Source organism: Sorex araneus, chromosome 2 (genome assembly GCF_027595985.1).
Source record: "Sorex araneus isolate mSorAra2 chromosome 2, mSorAra2.pri, whole genome shotgun sequence".
NCBI lineage: Eukaryota > Metazoa > Chordata > Mammalia > Eulipotyphla > Soricidae > Sorex > Sorex araneus.
This window is the reverse complement of record NC_073303.1, coordinates 169,985,677-170,006,236: the sequence shown is the minus strand read 5'-3', so window position 1 is coordinate 170,006,236 and position 20,560 is coordinate 169,985,677. Positions and strand designations below refer to the sequence as shown.

At 34.0% G+C, this 20,560-nt stretch overlaps 1 protein-coding gene across 1 annotated transcript in view; it reads left to right on the top strand.

Annotated features, from left to right (window-relative positions):
* Window positions 1–20,250, top strand: part of CADM2 (cell adhesion molecule 2) — a 304,436-nt gene extending 284,186 nt beyond the window's left edge. The window contains exons 9-10 of the mRNA XM_004606996.2: window positions 12,314–12,439; window positions 13,288–20,250. Coding sequence (XP_004607053.2) covers window positions 12,314–12,439; window positions 13,288–13,406 — 245 coding nt within the window. The 3' untranslated portion in view covers window positions 13,407–20,250. The remainder of the gene's footprint in view (window positions 1–12,313; window positions 12,440–13,287) is intronic.
* Window positions 20,251–20,560: the final 310 nt, after the last annotated feature.

Below are 20,560 nucleotides of genomic sequence, written 5' to 3'. Positions count from 1 at the left end.
TGACTTAATTAGAAATTTTATAATATTTAGTTAGCTAATTCCTGTTAATTGAAATTGATGTGTTGATAATAATCCTATAGCCTGAAACATGGTGTTTAAATAATTTTTAGGAATTTTTATTAGCTTTTAATAAAAAACAAAAATATTTCTTTTTTTTGTCAATCTCACTAATTTAAAATTTGCATTTTTAAAGTTTAGCTTTGAATATATTTTTAATATATACGTACTATGGTTTTCATTTGGTAGAATGGTATTGAAATTTTATTTTTAAATAATTCAATAAAAAGATTTTAATTTCAATATTACCTATCAACTGATTTACAGGTTAAATCTCATATAAGCTAATAATAATGTTCACTCTAAGTAGTACTATTAAATTTAAAACTGTAAATTTATAATTTGACATATCAATTTGATCTCTGACAGTTTAGGACTCTAGATTTTGTACATCTCACTTTTATGGGACAAGTATACTCGGCCCTAAATGATTTATTTCAGAGATTAAGTATAAATTAGAATGTCTGTCAATTAAGATTAAAAAAAACTATACTTAAAGGCTATTTAATTTTCTTAGATCAGAAATTACTAAAAATAAATATCACTAGTTGTTACAATTTTCTCTTTGATATCTCTTGATACGTCAATAACCTATCGTTTAAAATAATAAGCCCTGGAACTTATAAACTAATACTCTATTCTGAAATTGCTCATATCCTGACCCAAGGAGTGAACTTCTCTTTTCTATTTGATTATTCACTCTATCTCTAAGTCTTCCATCTCCCTCCTAGATTTGTGCAATGCATTTCTTTGTATGTTTTGGTGCATTTCACTCTGGGGTAGCCCAAGCTCTGTTCCGGGAACATGGTCTCTACAGCACTCTTCATCAAGGTCGCCTGCTTCCTTCTTTAGGACATGAATTTCTTTTTCTTTTTACCTTTCCTTCTCTTTCTTTCCAACCTGGCATTCTCCTTAAAACTTAGTGTTGTCCCTCAATAAAACTACTTTACATTAGAAGAAAGCTGTAAATTTCTAACATTCTTTGTATTTTCTACATTGTCAAGTAAATGGAATGTGAATGTATTCGCTAATGTCTTGGAATTCACTTACACCAGTGTTCACAAGCTAACTGCAGCAAAACATGAGTTAATGCTTGAGAATGTTTTAAAGATGCATGATATATTTGTCTGGGTAGTAATGCAGACTCAGCTAGCTATAAAAATAAAACAACTTCAGACTGTACTTCATTTTTTTTTTATTTCTATAACAGTAGGGGAGAGATGAGAGAAAGGATATATAAGAGATTCCCACTGGGACTTAGCTATTTAAATTATGTATTATCTCTGCATTGTTCAGATGATACTTATCTGATACTCAGTTTCAATCACTTGTTTTAGTTGCTAAGAATAGAAATCAAGGACAGACTTTTAGTTCTAACAATTATGGAACAGAAATTTCAAAAATTGACCAATGATGTTAGAGCATTTAAAAATATATTTGCCAGTAGGCATGTATAGCACTCTTTATATCCATATCTTTATAATATAAATAATCCTAAAAATACGTGTTAGTTTACTTTGTGGATGAGATGAATTGTTAAGGTTAAAGTACTTATTTGATTGTATATGTATTATTTCAGAATATTCATAAATGAGATCAAATAAATATAAACAGTACTTTCTATGAAAGTGCTAATAATAGATCTATAAATGTACAAAAAACTATATATATGCAAATATGTGAAATAATAAACATTATTTTCAATTTGAACTCATTGAAAATAAATCCTAAAGTACAAAAAAGGGGAGAGGTAGCTGGAAGGGCAGATCATATGTCATCTGAGAGTTTATTGTGAAAGATTATGTGCAAAAACAACCAAATATATCTTTTACCAATAATAATCATTATCCAGTGCTCTTTTTTCAGTTCCTTCACTATACATACATATTATATGATTTATATATCTGTTACAAAAAGGTGTGCTTTTTTTTGGTGGACTGGTGTGCAGTTTATTCTTACCACTTATCAAGAATAAACATCAGCATAGAGAATATTAAGAAGGAAAATAAGATGAGAAAAGGCAGACATGTAAGTAGCACTGTCTAAAATAGCACTGTTGTTCTGTTACTCATCTATTTGCTTGAACAGGCACCAGTAACGTATCCATTGTGAGACTTGTTACTGTCTTTGGCATATCGAATACGCCATGGGTAGCTTGCCAGGCTCTGCTATGTGGGCAAAATACTCTTGGTAGCTTGTCAGGCTCTCCAAGAGGGACGGAGCAATCGAATCCAGGCCAGCTGCATGCAAGGCAAATGCCCTATCTGCTGTGCTATTGCTCCAGTTCATGGTAATAGATAAAACCTATTTATCTTACGAATAAATAAATAAATAAATAAATCTTAAAACTTAAGTATATATAGCAGACATTAAAAAAACTGAAAAAATAGCACTGATTTTTGTTCAATGAAAAATTTTTGCAATAGAGAAAAGATATATTCACCAAGGGTAAATGTTTTCTCAGATGTTTTGAGTCACTATACTAAAATGAAGAAAATATTATAGTCTGTCTTTTCCAATTGCCACTAATATAAAACTTTTCAAAATATTCATTAAGTACATGTAGAGTAAGATTAAACAGAGAGTATCTAAAGTCACAAGCAGTAGGAAAATCCTTTTGGAAGATATAAGATTAGAAAAACCAAATGCATCAGCAGAAGATAAACATGGGGAACAGAACTAAAGCAATATGTGAATTAGCAAAATGATTACAAAATTAGAAAGAGGGAGTGACATAAAGCAACATAAATTAAAGTGATTGTAGCAATCGATAATTGGATTTTCCAGGAAACAAAATAGAAAAAAGAATGATAATTCATCAAAAGCAGAGTAGAAAAAAAGATTCGTAAACTAAAGCAAACAAACTAACTTAATTTTAATTTTTAAAGGTTGCAAATGAAACAATATTCCAACAACTGACAAATTACAAAATATATCTAGGTAAAATATCAAAATATAATGAAGGAAAAAAATAATTCTGATAGTAATCAAGCAGAAAAATCAGGTCACTTTAGATGGAAACAAAACCTGAATGATTTCAAATTTATTTGTGGGGCAGAAAGCAAAGCAAATAGTCAAAACATTGATCAAATGCTCTAAAATGCTATCCAAGAGAATAAAGCCAGTGCAGTGTTTATTTCCAATAAAAGTAGTAGGTATGTAAAGGGTCAAGGACGTTGTTAAAACAAAATTTACTTTGATAAGAATCATACTCCATATCATGTAGAGATAAGCACTTTTACCTTAGATTTCAGATAGATAGGAACTGAGAAAATGAATCTAGACTTTAAGAAATGTAAGATACCTTGGGGCTAGGACAATAGCACAGCGAGTAGGGTATTTGCCTTGCATGCAGCACCCGATTAGATTCTCAGCATCCCATATGTCTCTCTGAGTTCTGTCAGGGGTAATTCCTGAGTGCACAGCCAGGAGTAACCACTGTGCATTGCTGGGTATGACACAAAAATAAAAAAAAAAATGTAGAGACCAATTACTGTCAAAGAGATTGTGACTAGTCCATTTGAATTCATGATGCATTTCTGAAATCACAAGATTCTAAATGATAGTTCCAGTATTGCTCACAATCAGTAACAGATGTAGTAGAAAAAAAATATTTATATCTATTTAATTTTTAAAATATTAAGAGAACATCTTAAATACTATTTAATCTAGAAAGAAAATCAAATAGATTTTAAAGCTAAAAATTAAGTATGATGAATATAATCTTGACAAATCACTGTCAGTGTCATCCTGTTGCTCATGGATTAGCTTGAGCAGGCACCAGTAATGTCTCCATTGTGAGACTTGTTACCCTTTTGGCATATCGAATATGCCACTGGTAGCTTGCCAGACTCTGCAGTGTGGGTAAGATACTCTCGGTAGCTTGCCAGGCTCTCTGAGAAGGCAGAGGAATTGAACCCGGGTGGGCTGCATGCAAGGTGAATATCATACCCGCTGAGTACTAATCTTGACAAATAATAGAATGTTTTGGTAAATTCGGTACAAAAAAGAAAAATAACTCAAATGAAAAGAAGTATAAGATGCTGTAATATTTAATGAAAGTTAAGAATATTTCAAATTATTAGATAAAAGATAGAATGTGTTAAAATAATTAGGTTAAAAATAACATTAACCCAAAATGATAGGTCCTACATAAGAAAACTACTCAGCTTTCTAATGTGGTGCTCAAGTACAAGATGGAAGGTGCTTACCTTGCAATTGGCCAAACTGGGATAGACCATATAATCTGTCAAGCCCTCCAGGGGAAATTCTTGAGAACAGAGCCAGGAGTAAGCCTAGAGCAATGCTGGGTATGGCCCTCAAACACTCAACAAAATTAATTTTTAAAAATGTATTTTTATTAATTATAAAATGTCGGGCACCTGAGGCATAGTATAGTAGGTAGGATGTTTTCCTTGTCTATTTCCAACCTGGGTTGAATCCCTAGTCACCCATATGGTCCTCTGAGTACTGCCAGGAGTGATTTCTAAGTGCAGAGCCAGAAGTGAATGCTGAGTATTGTCCCATGCGATGTAAAAACAATAGCAACAAAAAGGACATCAATGATTAGGATCATTGAAGTTCACAACATCGTGCATCATATATGAGTAAATTTTACCCATAAATTAGTATGTTTACACAAATATATGTCCTGTTTCTTAAAATATTCTTCGATTTCTTCCAATGCAATAAAGATTTTTTTAAGCTATAATACCATTTGAACATATAGATCCCTCACATGGAATAGAGTACAAAAATGTAGAATTATAAGAAGTGCAATTTATGGAAAGTAATCCAAACAACAAAATTTCTAGAGCCATTTACGTATCAGATAAAATTAACATTTGTTTCATGTCGCAGACTAAAACATATTTTATATTTATAAAATATAATAATATAATATGAGATGGTAAAATAAATCAATATGTTTATATATCAATTTGGAAAAAAATCTTTATCAGTAAATTAGATATAACAATAGAAAAGTGTTGCCAGTGGCTTGGTAAAATGAAAAGCAAAATATGTAGACTCAGAAAAGTGCTTCCACCTTTTCTGAGGAAGTATGTGTTTAAGAGAGAATGTGGGCTCTTCTAGAGTGGAGACAGCAAGCAAAGATACAAGTGAGGAGGCTGGAGCATGACAGTGGGTAGGGTGTTTGCCTTGCGCGAGACCAACTCGTGTTTGATTTCCAGCATTCCATATGGTCCTCGGAGCACCGCCAGGGGTAATTCCTGAGTGCAAATCTAGGAGTAACCCCTTTGCATCGCCAGGTGTGACCCAAAAAGCAAAAAAGCAAAAACAGAAACAGATACAAGTGAGATACGTGTTCAGGGAGAACACACCCTGCAGAGCAAGCCTTGGATGGCATTCAGAAGGAACTTATGGAAGAATGTCCATATTGTTTTACAAAATGGCTGCAGCAGTCCACATTCCCACCAACAATGAATGGGAGTCCTTTCTCCCTGCATCTGTGCCAGCACTGGTTGTTCTTGTTCTTTTTGGTGTCTTCCAGTTTCTGTGGTGTAAGATGTTATCTCATTGTTTTATTTTGCATGCCCCGATGATTAGCGATGTAGAGCATCTTTTTATGTGCCTTTTTGGCCATTAGCATTTTTTTCTTGAGGAATTTTATTTCTCCTGTTCATTTCTTCTCCCCACTTTTTTTATGGGACTGAAGTTTTTTTTTTTTCTTGTAAATTTCTACCAGTGTCTTTTATAGCCTGAATATTAAGCCCCTACTTGACAGATATTGGGTAAGTTATTTTTTCAAATTTCATGGATTCTTTCTGTATTTTGGTCACTGTTTCTTTTGAGGTGCAGAAGTTTCTTAGTTTAATGTAATCCCATTTATTTATATTTCTTTCCACTTGCTTGGTCAGTGGTATTTCATCTTTGAAGATGCCTTTACTTTCAATATCATGGAGGGTTCTGCCTGTATTTCCCTCCATGTACCTTATGGATTCAGGTCTGATATTGAGCTCTTTAATGCATATAGATCTGATTTTTGTGCTTGGCATTAGAGATCTGAGTTTATCTTTTTGCATATAGTTGTCTAGTTCTCCCAGCACCACTTGTTGAAGAGGCTTTCTTTAATCTACTTCACATTTCTTGCTCCTTTATCAAAGATTAAGTGATCATATATTTGAGAGATTGTGTAAAAATATTCAACTCTGTTCCATTGGTCTGTGGATCTGTTTCTATTCCAATACCATGCTCTTTTAATTACTACTGCTTTGTAGTGTAGTTTGAAGTTGTGGAAGGTGATGCCACCCATCTTCTTTTTCCTGAGGCTTTCTTTAGCTATTTGTGGGGGTTTATTGCTGCATATGAATTTCAGGAGTGTTTTGTCTATTTCTCTGAAAAATGTCATTGGTATCCTGACAGGGACTGCCTTGAATCTGTATAGTGCTTTGGGGAGTATTGCCATTTTGACAATGATAATTCTCCGGATCCATGATCAGGGGATGTGTCTCAATTTCCTAGTGTCCTCTTATATTTCTTGAAGTAGTGTTTTGTAGTTTTCTTTGTATAAGTCCTTCCATACAAAGGAAACCAATCTCACATGCTGGGGGAAAAGGCAGCTGCGATAGAGAATGGGCCACCAAGTAAATGATGGTTGGAGGGATTGTTCAGGGTGGGAGATATGTGCTGAATGTATACTATGGACCAAACATGATGGCTTCTTAGCATCTGTATTGCAAACCATAAAACCCAAAAGGATAGAGAGAGAGCGGGAGAGAGAGAGAGAGAGAGAGAGAGAGTGAGAGAGACAGAGAGAGAGAGACAGAGAGAGAATGTGCTTACCACGGGACGTGGTGGGGGTGGTGGGCAGGAGGGATACTGGGAACATTTTGGTGGAGAATGGGCATTGTTGGAGGGATGGGTACTTAATCATTGTATGACTAAAAGATAATCATGAAAGTTTTAAGTTTGTAACTGTACCTCTCAGTGAAAGAAAGAAAGGAAGAAAGAAAGGAAGAAAGAAAGAAAGAAAGAAAGAAAGAAAGAAAGAAAGAAAGAAAGAAAGAAAGAAAGAAAGAAAGAAAGAAAGAAAGAAAGAAAGAAGGAAGGAAGGAAGGAAGGAAGGAAGGAAGGAAGGAAAGAAAGAAAGAAAGAAAGAAAGAAAGAAAGAAAGAAAGAAAGAAAGAAAGAAAGAAAGAAAGAAAGAAAGAAAGAAAGAAAGAAAGAAAGAAAGAAAGAGAAAGAGAGAGAGAAAGGAAGGAAGGAAGGAAGGAAGGAAGGAAGGAAGGAAGGAAGGAAGGAAGGAAGGAAGGAAGGAAGGAAGGAATAAAATAAGTTTGGATCTGTCTAATTAAATTACCCAAAAACCAAAAAAAAAAACTAGGAGCTTTTTCTAACGTTTGTGTTCCTCCCCTCCCCCGGAAATTTTATGTACATAAAAGTTTATCTGTGCTTTTCACAGGATAGCATTGCAGTGTTCGTTGATGGAAGCATCACCTCATCCCTTGTGCTAATAGTGGTCCCTTCATAGTCTTTTCAACTCTTCCGTAACATCTCCTTTTCTGAGGGGTCATCCTTCTCTGGGTGGGGCCATGGGTTTTTGGTGATGGAATATGGGCACTGGTGAAGGGACGGGTGTTTGAGTATTTATAACTGAGACATAAGCCTGAGAACTTTGTAACTTTCCACATTGTGATTCAATAAAAAAAAAAAAAAGTAGCTTTGGGAAAGACAGAATCAGGACATGGTGTGATCCAGACCACACAGCAGCGGAATGAGTGATATTCCCTAGGAAGATTCCAGACCTATCTACATGAACTGGACTGTAGGATTACACTGCTTTGTCCTTTTCCCCTTGCCACAAGGAGCTTAGGTTTATCCCGGTCACAATACAATTCCAAATCAAAATACAGTCCTATAAGTTGTACTATGATTTCAGTCCAACCGTGGACCCAGAGCAGTGCTTGTACTAAAGCGTCCAATAGCCCTGCACTGTCCAGGGGTAAGTGTCCAATTGTCCTGCACTGTCCAGGGGTGATGAGACTCACCAGTGATGAGAGTCATTTAGTTCATTCTGAAGAAATGACGTGTCTGGATCAAAATCGAAGAGTTGTTTTTGCAACAGCTGAGAAGTGGTTGCAGCAATGAGTCTCAGTGAAGCAGCTATTAGGAGTCTGACAAATCCAAAATCGTGAGATCAGTCAGGGAGCACTGGAACAGGAGCATCACAACTTCTGGCAGGAGAACTTCAACAGAGGAATGCAGCCATCCTCTGATCAGGTTCCTTGGCAGTCATATGGTAGTCATAGCTTAAGTTTGAGAAAAAACACTTTTTTAAAGTTATCAGAGGCTTTGACAGTTGGGCTTTGATCTCCATGTCTGTGAATAGAAAGAGTCAGAGGGAAGCTCCAATACGAATGGATATCTTAGAGAGAAATGAAAAGGTGTTCCTGTTAAAAGCAATTCCTTTGTCCCTCACTGGACAATACATTTTAACTTCTTAAGCATCAGACTTTTGAATGTAAATTTTACACAACTATCAGGAACCCACACATTCAAAAAAAAAAATCCATGTTTGCCCTAGAAATCTGAGAGTCTAAATAAAAATCACAAGTCTTCATTTAAATGTAAGTAAAATTGTAAAGAAAAAGTTATCAGCTACATATTTCTGTCCTGATATACCCTTCTGAGAATCAAGTATTTTTTTAACTTCTTTTATCTCACAAAATCATTTTTGGATCCTGTCAAAAGAAACAACTTGGGGTAGGTGTGTGTGGGGGGGGGTGAGGGTTGGGTAGCATGAGGATACTAAGGTCATTGGTGGTGGGCAATGTACACTGGTGGAGGAATGGCTGTTGGAACATTGCATGACTGAAACCCAACTGAATCAAGCTTTTCAATTGTGTCTCATGGTGATTCCATTAAAAACAAAGGAATGAAAAGGAAGGAACAATCTAAAGTCCCATTTATCCTGCTAATCCTACTCATATCAAGACCAAGAGGTTTGTTTTTGTTATTTTTTTAAGTTATTTATTTTGCTGAATCACCATGTGGAAAGTTACAAAGTTCTCAGGCTTATGTCACAGTTATACAATGCTCAAACACCCATCCCTTCACCAGTGCCCATATTCCACCACTAAAAACCCCAGTATACCTCCCACCCCCTCACCCCCGCCTGCATAACTGATAAATTTCATCCCATTTTCACTTTACATTAATTACATTCCATATATCAACACAAAACTCACTATTGTTGTTGGAGTTTCCCCCTAACAAAGACAGCCCTACTACCAAGGAAGCATTTGATAATTAGTTTTCCATTGCTGAGAATGAAGAGCTATGAAGGCTTAGGATTTCTGTATTTTAGTATTTTAGTAATTAAGTCCAGGGAGATTTATGTTAGAAATTGCATCATTTCCCTTCCTGGGGCAGTATGGGGCAATGGCTTAGTTCACAGTCTAGAGACATGGCTTCCAACAGTTTCTGGGAGCAAAAGTAGTCTAGTTGGATTCTAGATCCTGGTTGATCAGCAGCAAAGTGGCCTCACAAAAGTGTGGCCACCCGGGTCGAATCTCGGCAGAGTGCATGCTGGTATCGGCCCTGGCCTGAGACTGCCCAAGCATCCCGGTGTTCCAAGTACATATTTTTTTTCTTTTTTTGTTTTCTCCTTCCCATGCCACCAAGTTCATACCTGCTTAATAGACCTCATAATATGGTGCATGCCACGCTGCTTCTCCCCGAAAAGGGAAAAAAAAAAACAAGAAAGAAGGATATTTCCTCTTCTTGGCCGGCATGGGGCTATGGCTTAGTTCACAGTCTAGAGACATGGCTGCTACTTTGATTACCTTCAATATTTCAATAAAAAACTCACTATTATTGTTTGGAGTTTACCCCCAAAGTCAGACCTGCTAAAAAGGAACAGTTTCACATTGCTGACAATTAAGAGATATTAGGTTGTGCGGCCGCTATTGTGGCCGCGCGGTTTTAGACTTCTGTATAAAGTCCAGGGAAAATTCTGCCAGAAATTGCATCACTGCAAGCTTTTACTTCCCTTTTGTGGTGCTTATTAGATGGAAAAGGCTGGAGAGAGAAACCCTACCCCCTTGTGCCGCATGGGGCAGTGGCTCAGTTCACAGTCTAGAGGCATTTCTGTGAGCTCCTGGTGTCCAAAGTAGTTTAGTTGGCCTCTGGGATCATGCTCGTGCAGCAGTGGAAAGCAAGACCTGAGCTTTGAATATGCAAATTATCTATATATTTGGATGTGTTGATTCAGAAAGAACTTAGGCAAAGGGGGAATTATTAAGACTATTCTCCACCTGTGCACAAAACAAAATGACAGACCAGTAAGGAGACTTTTTTCGTATGAGAAAGCCCTCCTGTGACAATACAAAAAAAATGGACGAATACTGGCTACTCACTGAACCATAGCAATTATGAAAACATGGATGAGAGGTTTTAAAAGTCTTCTAAGATGTGATAATGGTTGCTGTTCCTTGAAGAAACTGAATTTTCTTCTGTTCTTTTTTTTTTTTTTTGCTTCACCCGTCTATGTTATGGGAAATTTAACTTTGTCAGACATATCTGATATAGGTAGCTGAGAATTTGTCCTACATAAGAAGTATATAGTTTTGCTTTTACCAAATTTGGGCGTCCAGAGGTAGTTCGAGATAATCAACCACTTTTTCCCCCTAGACATGTGCTTCTTTAGCATAATAGTTATATTAAAAATATTTTTTTAAAAAAAAACCTAATCTGACTTTTAAAATTTTACATTTTTTTGTGGGGAGAAACAAACCCAGCAGTGCTCAAGTGTTGCTCCTGGCTCTGCACTCAGAATCACTCTTGATAGACTGAGGGGGCTGTAAAGGGTGCTGGGGATTGGACCTGGCTAGGTTGCATACAAAGCAAGTGCCCTACCCAATATATGTTGCTCTGGTTCTGATTTGTTGTTTTTATCTGCTTAAAAATATCTTTCAGAGTGTTTTGAAAGGAATAATTTACAAATTTAATGTACAATTTTATGCTCACTCTCCCTAAGTCCAGTTTGTAAGATGTAAGCAATTATGAGGTACAGTCAGTCTGATTGAGCTTTACTGCATTTTTTTGTTCAAAGCAATTTAATTCCCATTGTGCAACTTTTAACTATAGATTTTTTTTCTAAATTTTTTGACACCCCAATATTTCAATCTTTACCTTGCTGTTTTTTATTTTTATCAGGTAGTCTATCACAGGGATCATATATTTCTATTTTATTTACCTATTTTATTAAGGCAAATGTAAAAACATATGGTTAATGCAAATGTTGCTGAGTACTTACTTTAGGGTCCAATAGACACTTAAGCCTCATTGTGTATTCATCTTCCTACTCTTATGAAAAATAATTGACAAAATACTTGACAGTCGCACTGCCCTGTCCTTAATATATTCTTTAATATGCTCAATTACTGTATACTTTTCCATTGCTACTCCACTGTTCTCTCCTTCTCAGTCTGCTCTGCTGGAAGCATTTCCTTTTAGTGGATCTTTAAAAGGATAGTTCTTCAGTGCACAGTTGTCAGGCCACTTCTTCTCCATATCTAGATACATTTTTGTTCATTTGTCATAGTTTAATTTTTGGGAGTTCACTTCTGTGAGCTCGTTTCAAAAGGTTATCTCCAACCTTTCCTATGACAGTTTTATTTGCCATGAGTTTGATCTTTGATCCCAAATATCCCCAAGAATTGCTGGATATGATTCCTATACTATATTTATTTGTGTGTAGATAGATATGTTTTCCAGCCATTAGTGCTTGGGGTTATTTGAAGATCAGTGCTTGGGGGTTTCTCCTGATGGTTCTCAGCGGGTCTATTCTGCCAGGGGTCAAATTCAGGGATCATGCACTCCAGCTCCTTGAATCATCTTCTCAACCCATGGCAAATAATTTTTAAGACAAAATAATATTTCCAATAATAAAAATATATTACATTTCAGAGTTGTATTTGCCACACTGAGAAATCTGTACTTTGAGATGAATGATGAAAAGAAGAAAAGACACAAAGTACAACAATACTATGTGCATATTTCTTTACTTAGTTTATTTTATAAAATGCAAACTCAATGTCAGTAGTGATAGCGGTGTCATATCTGCAGGTAAATTGTGATTTAGTGCATAAAGAAAATATCTGTTGACTACATTACTGAGATGATGCCTTATAATGGAAAATGTGTTAATTTTTTAAACATCTGATTGTGATGCAATATGTGTCCTGTGATTAAATAGTAACTATCCTGAACAACATTTTCTTGTCTTTTCTAGATCCTAATGCTCTGGCAGGCCAGACTGGTCCTGATCATGCTCTTATAGGAGGAATAGTGGCTGTCGTGGTGTTTGTCACGCTGTGCTCTATATTTCTGCTTGGTCGATATCTGGCGAGACATAAAGGTTGGTTATATTTAATAGCTTGACAAAGTTGAAGCATTCTTAACTTTGATAAAATAATACCAAACACTAAATTTATTTTCAAATATTGTATGGGTGTGTCTGTGTGCATATGCATGTGAGAGAAAGAGAGAGAGAGAGAGAGATAAAGAGTGAGAGAGTATGTGAGGAAGGGAAAGAGTTATGTAAACACTAAACTATTTCAGGGAATTTATGACAATTTTACTCAATATTGAAGTTAAATTTCCTTAGAAAAATAATGTTTTTTCAATGGTCAATGGTCACAGAGCGAGTCAATGTCTATAAAAACAATACTTATTTTTAAAAATTTATCTCTAGTATTGAAATCCAGTGACATAAAAGAATTAGTGATCTTATTTGTAAGTTTATAGACATACACGTGTACTAGTAAGGAAAGTATGTGATGTTTTGCAATGGGCTAGGTAGAAACTATTGACATAACTACTTTTAAGTGGAGTTTCCAAAATGAACGGTGGCACATTTGATGTGATCATTATCAGCATCTTAACAAAGGACTCTGATTGCTACAGCTGCATGGATCACATGGTCTGTATCCAGCATTAAAAACATCAAAGTACTTATTACCCATACCCATTTAGTTGTTACTTGTAGTTAACCTGGACACAACTTCATATATATTGTATACCTGAACACTGAAAGAAAGCATGCATCTTTGGAAGGATGAATTGCGTGGATTGTTAAATCTCAGAATACATTTCAACTCACAAGAAATCTGGCATAAGTTTCTTTCTAAATAAATTACTGCAGTTTTAATGCTAGCTATTTTATCAGTCTCTCAGAACTAACATATGTTTGTCCAATACCCATAGGAACGTATTTAACAAATGAAGCTAAAGGAGCTGAAGATGCACCAGATGCTGACACAGCCATTATCAATGCTGAAGGCAGCCAAGTCAATGCTGAAGAGAAAAAAGAGTATTTCATTTAAAATGCAGGCCAAGATTCTGAGTTTTACTTACCAGGCTGGCTGCTGGAGAAACTGGCTATCATCTCTCAGAATTCATTTCTATCATCTTCTGCTACTTTTATTAACTTCCATTCTGTACTGCTCTCAGTAGCCAGTGTATACCAACAATCAGCTGTTGAAAGCATCATTCTTTTATTACTGTACCATCCACAATGCAGGACATTTCTTACTGCCTAAATTCCACACCATTGCTCTTTTAACATACAGTGCTTGAATATACAGCCTTAACAATGTTAATCACCTCCTTGGATCATGGTATTGAATTGTTTTTATACATTGAAAAAATGTATGCCTAGTTTTTTTTTCTCCCTTTCATTTCCCCCCTTTAAATCTTGTCCATTTGCCAATGGTCAGCTTTCACAAGGGAGGGGATTAGGTAAATACCTAATCAGCTTAAATTTAATCAGATTAGAGGTTTACAAATGTTTTCTACATGTCTATTTTCAAAGACATGTTTGAAAACATATGCCCTAGAAAACACAAACTGAAAACATTGTAATGTAGATTCTGGAATGTGAGATTACACTGTAAGGCTGTATCAATTTTCTATTTAAATTTATAGTATTTGATACAGAGGCCATGTTGTATGGACTGCAATCATGACATGACATCTTATATTATTATATAGATTCTGCCACTAGATTATTTTAGCTTCATTTACGAATAAATCTTCCAAATATTTCACTGCTTTGGGAATAACAAAGATTTCATTCATTTCTTTAATTTGATTCTATAATTTATTTGTTCCACAAGAACTCACCTTCCGAAACAAAATTAAAGTATCCATAGGGCACAATTTTGAGACATTTTAGTATCTGTATATAGTGCATATAATAAATCCAATTAAACATTATTTGATACATATTTAACTTTTTTGGCTGTAGGTAATTCAGTCATAAGTAAGCATTTTCTAATGTCCATGATATCCCTTTAGATATTATTACTTAAACCAATATTATAAGTAGATAACATGTATTAGTATTTTTGTCTGTATGTCCTAGCACTGTTCAAAAACAAATTTTTCTAGTTCTTGTTAATTTTTTTTGTTATACAATGGAAGCACAATGTTCTAAGGAAAGGTAATTTTAAGCTAACAACCAGTGCACAGCCTCAGGTTTTAAATTGCAACCACAGTGGAATAATAACCTAAAAATACACTCTTAGTTTGCTAAAATTTACAAATTTTAATTTGGCAGTTCTAGTACTGCATACCTGTGTTGGTTTGCCAAAAAGACATGTTTAAGATATGTTTTCTGTATAAATGAACTAATTCTTTATATTAAATTCCTGTCTATGCATTTTGTGAGGTACAAACTTATGAAACAGTGAGTGATAGAGAATTTCTGCCATGCTTTTAACTCCAAGGTGAAAGTCTCTTTCTCTGAATTATTTCTTAAATTTTGGTGTATTTAACCATTAAGCAATGCTGTATTCTTAAATATGACAAAGAGTCAATCTAAAGTCATATTATTTCTTCTAGTAATTCAATTATGCTAGATTAGTTCTTATTAAATTTATTATATGCTAAAGATTAAAAATCCAGTTAAATGAAAATTATTTTCCCATTCACAAGCTTTGCACCTTTAAGAAGAAAACAAATATGACAACATGGTAGCTATACTTGTGATGTCTGAAAGACATGATGGCCTATGGTTTGAAAAAATAATAGCTTGGAATTTATTTTTGGGGAATGAGAATGGTTGAGTATGACATCATGTATTAATATCAAATGAAAGACAAGGGTGCTGTATCGTAGATTATTTATCAGAAGTATAAATCTTTTAAAAAACCTTTGAATTTTTAAATTGTTTTTTATTGTTGAAGCATTTATCTTGTTGATTTCTTACAAGAGGAAAAAGGACGATGTCAGTCAAGCAGCACTTTTTCAGAATATACAGAACATAAATAATATGATGTGGTTGAGTGTTAACATAATAAATCATATACAGTATGACATTTTAAGGAAATAAGTCTGCATTGATGTGATTGCATGCTTGTTTTTACAGTTCACTCCATACCATCTGTGGAAAAATGCAATAATATGTTAATATAGTATGGTAGTTTGAGAGAATCAGGTAGGTGCTACTAGACACATTGAAACTAGAATAGGTTTATAAACTGTTCATATCTCTCAATGCATAATCTTTAGAAAGACTCCACAAAGCAAAATCCATCCTGTTAGTACAAAATTGAAAGGTCCTTATTACAGAAGTAAGTTGTATAAACTGCATCATCAATTACTATTTAAAGCCTAATTTCAGGATGCACTTACAAAATTGCTACTCTTCATCGATGCTGTATTTACATCCCTCTTCATTTCATCTATATTCTACTTGGCTCCAACTGCTAAAGTGTTGCCTAAATAACTCAATAATTATTTATAGTAGTATAAAATTAGAAATATCAAATTGGTGCATTTCAAAATGTTTGACTCTTTTAACGCTTTAGAGAAATAGAAAAACTCACTGGAACTCTCTTAAAAAAAAAACCCTAAAAACAAACAAACAAAAAAAACAAAAACCACTAACTTGTGTAATATGACTTGTGGACTCTAATAAAATATTTTGCCAGTTCAGTTAGAATAATTTTAATTAGGCATCATTTTTCTTATTGAAAGATAAGCAATTAAATGATATGTTCTGATCCCTAATACTTTGTATTTGCTAATTAAAAATTCCACATTTTAAAAATCAGGAAAATTGAGGTGACATTTTAGTGGAATCATGTCAATCACAATGTCTGGAACATGCATTCTTATATGCACATAGAGCCAAATTCTATCTCAGTTTGGTGAGCACATTAGCTCCAGAACTCAGTGTAAGGAGTGTCCTACACCACTCCTCACCCTCTCACACACCTAGTAGAATATTGAACATTATTCTTTAAACAAATGTAGTTATGTTCTGCTAATGTATTGTTTGCAGCATAAATTGATTGCCTATCATCAGAAACGTGTAAACAGTATACTCTTTATATCCTTTTTTTTCCCATTTCTGAGTGTCCTAGATAGAGTGATTATAAAAATAAGGAAGAAAAAGGAAAGTTTGTGAGTACAAGAGCCAATGCAGAGCATGAACAAAGTGTTGATGGTAGGCATGAGTGTGCGTGTGCGTGCATGTGTGCATGTGTGTGTGTGTGTGTGTGTGTGTGTGTGTTTTGGTGGGTATGGGTGGGTTGGTGTGGGTGTGGAGAGAGAGAGAGAGAGAGAGAGAGAGACTTCAACTTGTCTTCTGCTATCAGAGAATCCAAGAAGCAGTCTAAGGAACCCGATAAATGGAATTAATGTAGAAACTGGATAATCTCATATTCATTCAAGATGTTTAATCTTGCCTTGAAACCCCACATTTGAAATAACAAGTAGAGAAAGAAAATTAACTTTCCTAAAAGTGGCAAAGAAGCTAACACCTCATTTATTTTTTATTTCCTTGTAAAAATATAAATATCTCAATTCAAAGGACAGGCTCATTTGTAATTATGTACTCATGACTGTAACAGCATTGAGATTCCATATAGGCACATGTACAGCAACTGTTGATGGTGATGGCTCTTCCATGTAACATAGCAGTTATCGTGTAATTTAGTGCCACTTATTGCAAAGTGTTACTAAGGGGAACACTTAAAATCCTTTTCCTTTTTTGCCCCCCTTGCACATTAGGATTATTTGGAATGATGAACTGAAATTTGACATTACATTCATTTTAATTGTGGAGAAAATATAAAGCCTCTATCTTACTGTAACTTCCCCACCATCTTGTCAATTAGAGCCCTTAAAATGCCCAATATACCCCCCCTTGCAAATGGTAATCTTTGATAAACATAACAACACAAATAAAAACAACCGGCAACCACAGCTAAAGTAAACACCTAATGAAAATTACTGAGTAATGCTTTTTTTAAGTGGCACAAAGTACACACTAAAAACTATGCAAAATATAGGTAACTACAGTGTACGTACATGTAAGTATCTTGTACTTGCTGTGTATGGATGTTGGAAACCCATGTAATTATAATATGCATTTTGAATATTGGGAAAGAGGAAATCTTAGTGTAGATAATAGAACTTGTTTTGAAATATACGCTGGCAATATTGAAAAATACTCAGTGCAATATTTGTGATTCTATTGCTAAATACTTAATGCAAAGGGACTTTAAAGCATTCTTCAAAAAGATCCAAGAAATTTCTAATCCACAGATCCCAGATATTAAAGAATCAATTAAAAAGACTACTTTAAGTTTTCTTACTTAATTGTTAATGTGACACAAGAGGATTATTTGCTCCAGATTTTAGCAATGTTGGAGAGAAAGAAATAAACCTAGTTTTAAATTTTGATTCAAATCTATTTAAGTTTGGGATTTTAAAACTTTCTTTGATTATTGGATATATTTTAATGGGCTGTGGTATGTATACCATAGAAATATATGGACTTAATCAAAGAATATACACAGACCACCCTTAATAGTTAAGATCCTTTTTTAATGAATTTTTTTATGAAATTGATGGATTTTCCTTTTCTCTCCTATTCTAACCCAAATATACCCTTTGCACTTATACCCTTCCAAAGGCAATGGATTGAAAGTAGCAAGATAATAAAGAGAGCTAAAGGGGACAACATATAAGAATGGGTTCTAAACTCATCAGCATTTTTATGTATTGAGATTAATATTGAATGCAATAGTTATTGGATATAGCTGGTAAGTTCTCTGCCATGCATACTTACAATAATCCTTCTACCTCTCACTTTTAACATGGGCTATGATACTTCAATATAAATAGAAGAAATAATTACAAGATATCCCAGGACGCACTCTTTTGGGACTATCTTAACAGTCCACTCCCTATCCCTGGGAAATCTCAAAAGCCAACTTCTTTTACTGTATTCAGCGGTGTATGGATCTGCATTTGTTTTTTCCTTTTCTATCATTAAATGTTCCTATAGGCAAAGGACCATAACTTTATAAGAATAGTTCTTCTTATGCCTATTTAATATTTCAATGTAATATAACCGTGTTGATTAAAAAATATCTCAGTGGCAACACTTTGCAATCCAATCAGACATTTCTTATTTAAATTGCAACAATGTATTATAAACTGATACTGTTGTTTAAATTAAAACAATGCATATTATTTCCCAAAAGTATTATGTAAGTACCATGTAGAACAAAAAAAAAGTTAGCATTTAAAATCGCTTCTTATTAATGAATAGTAAATGCAAAGTATTGCCACTAATGCCCACGTTATTTTGTCTTCTTAGACATAGTATGATTTTTTAAAAAATAATGTAATAATTATTTTGAAAGGAAATAACATTTTTCAAAGCAGATTTTCCTCTAGTGGAAAAAAGATACAAAATCATGTCTCGAATTATGATGCTGGATCTATAAAATATGTTAGTTAAAGTAAGATGTTTCTATGTTATGTGATTCTGTGACAAATAATATTTGATCCATTCTTTACCATCTTTTCCATATATGCAGACTATATATGTATCTATATGTACATATATATGCTAGTCACAAGAAATGTATGGTTATTTTGTAGAGAATGGATCCAAATGTGAAAAATATGTAAAGAAAAAAAAAACACTGTTTCCCCCCATGAAATATACTGTATATTTAAAAAGAAGAAAAGTTAAAAGACATTTGAAGATTGCAGGGGCAAAAGAAAAACCTACCAGGGCTCAGCACTTAAGCACTTTTCCCACATCCAGGGTCAGAACAGCAGAGATTCCTACACGGACTTTTTAAGTGCGGTATGAAATGCCACATTACACTTCTCTTCTACACAGTACTGTCAAACCTCTAATGTTTTCTTTCTTCAGATGCTTTTCCTTGTACATGATGATAGTAGACACTTTCTCTTTATATTTGCTGATAGTCAAAGTTATATGCAATAAAATGTTTGGTGGTCACCAGTTGGTTTTTAAAAAAAAAACTATGAAATGTAAACTAATTGTTATCTCTTTATCCTTTTGCTTTCTTCTGTGTTTCAAATGTGTTGAATGAGTCTCACAAATAGAAACATAATTTAGAAAACTTTCAAAGCTATTACTCTTTCTCCTTAACAATGTATAAAATTTTAATCTCTTTACAAATTTATTTAACTGTACCTGCTGTACTTATTGTAGATTCAATGATGCAGTTAAATATTAATGCAAAGTTTTGTGAATTTGGGAAAACTGACCTATTTTTTTCATATTCAGTTCACATCAATATTTGTGAATTGGTTGTGTAGCTTTTTCATTCAACCAAAAAATATTCCCTCAAGAAAGCTCCATTTTTATCATAAATATTTCAGCATAACCAACATTGGAACAAGTCTGCCATGTTAAAAATAATTTAAAGACTTATCTCTGAAAATGGTACCCAGAAATGTGATGTTCCCAGTAATGTAGCTTCAAAAATAAAATGTTCTATTTAAATGACATGAAATTCATAACTTTTGGAAGGGTATATTTATAACAGAATAAGAACAAATTCTGTGCTGTAAAAGAGATTAACCAAAAATCAAATATATTGCACAGAAAATAAAGTAACATGATTATTGAATCTACTAATATCAAAAACATTTTCAAACAAAATGCATATTGTAATATTAGGTACATGACACTTGCATGTTGATATGCCTATATACTTACAAAGTATTCAATGTGTACTTAGTGGCGCTTAAAATATGTCATGTACAACTCTTATAAACATTCTTACAGGGTTCCCATTTGCACTTCATCTTTCAGTAAAGTCTTGTCAGAAAAAAAAATTGTCTGATACATATGGAGAAATAAAATTTGAATTTTAGTTATCTGTTGGACATTACTGAATTGTCTATTCATTTAGTTCATTTTCCTAGGCTTGGAAGTAGACGTTGAAAGATGAAACTTTCTTTTTTCTCACTGACAGGTTATAAAAGATGCTACAAAACATTTCTTTATACCACATACATTAGTTTGCATATATTTTTTCAACTGCATACATTATCCATTCATGTTAGATTTGCTCAGTGATGCGCATTTTCCTTATAAATTTCTAAATGGCAGTTTAAAAAAATTAACCAGTAGGAAAATAAATGTTATTTTATTTTTAAACATTTAATCATTACTCCTTGGAAACTATGGACCTTG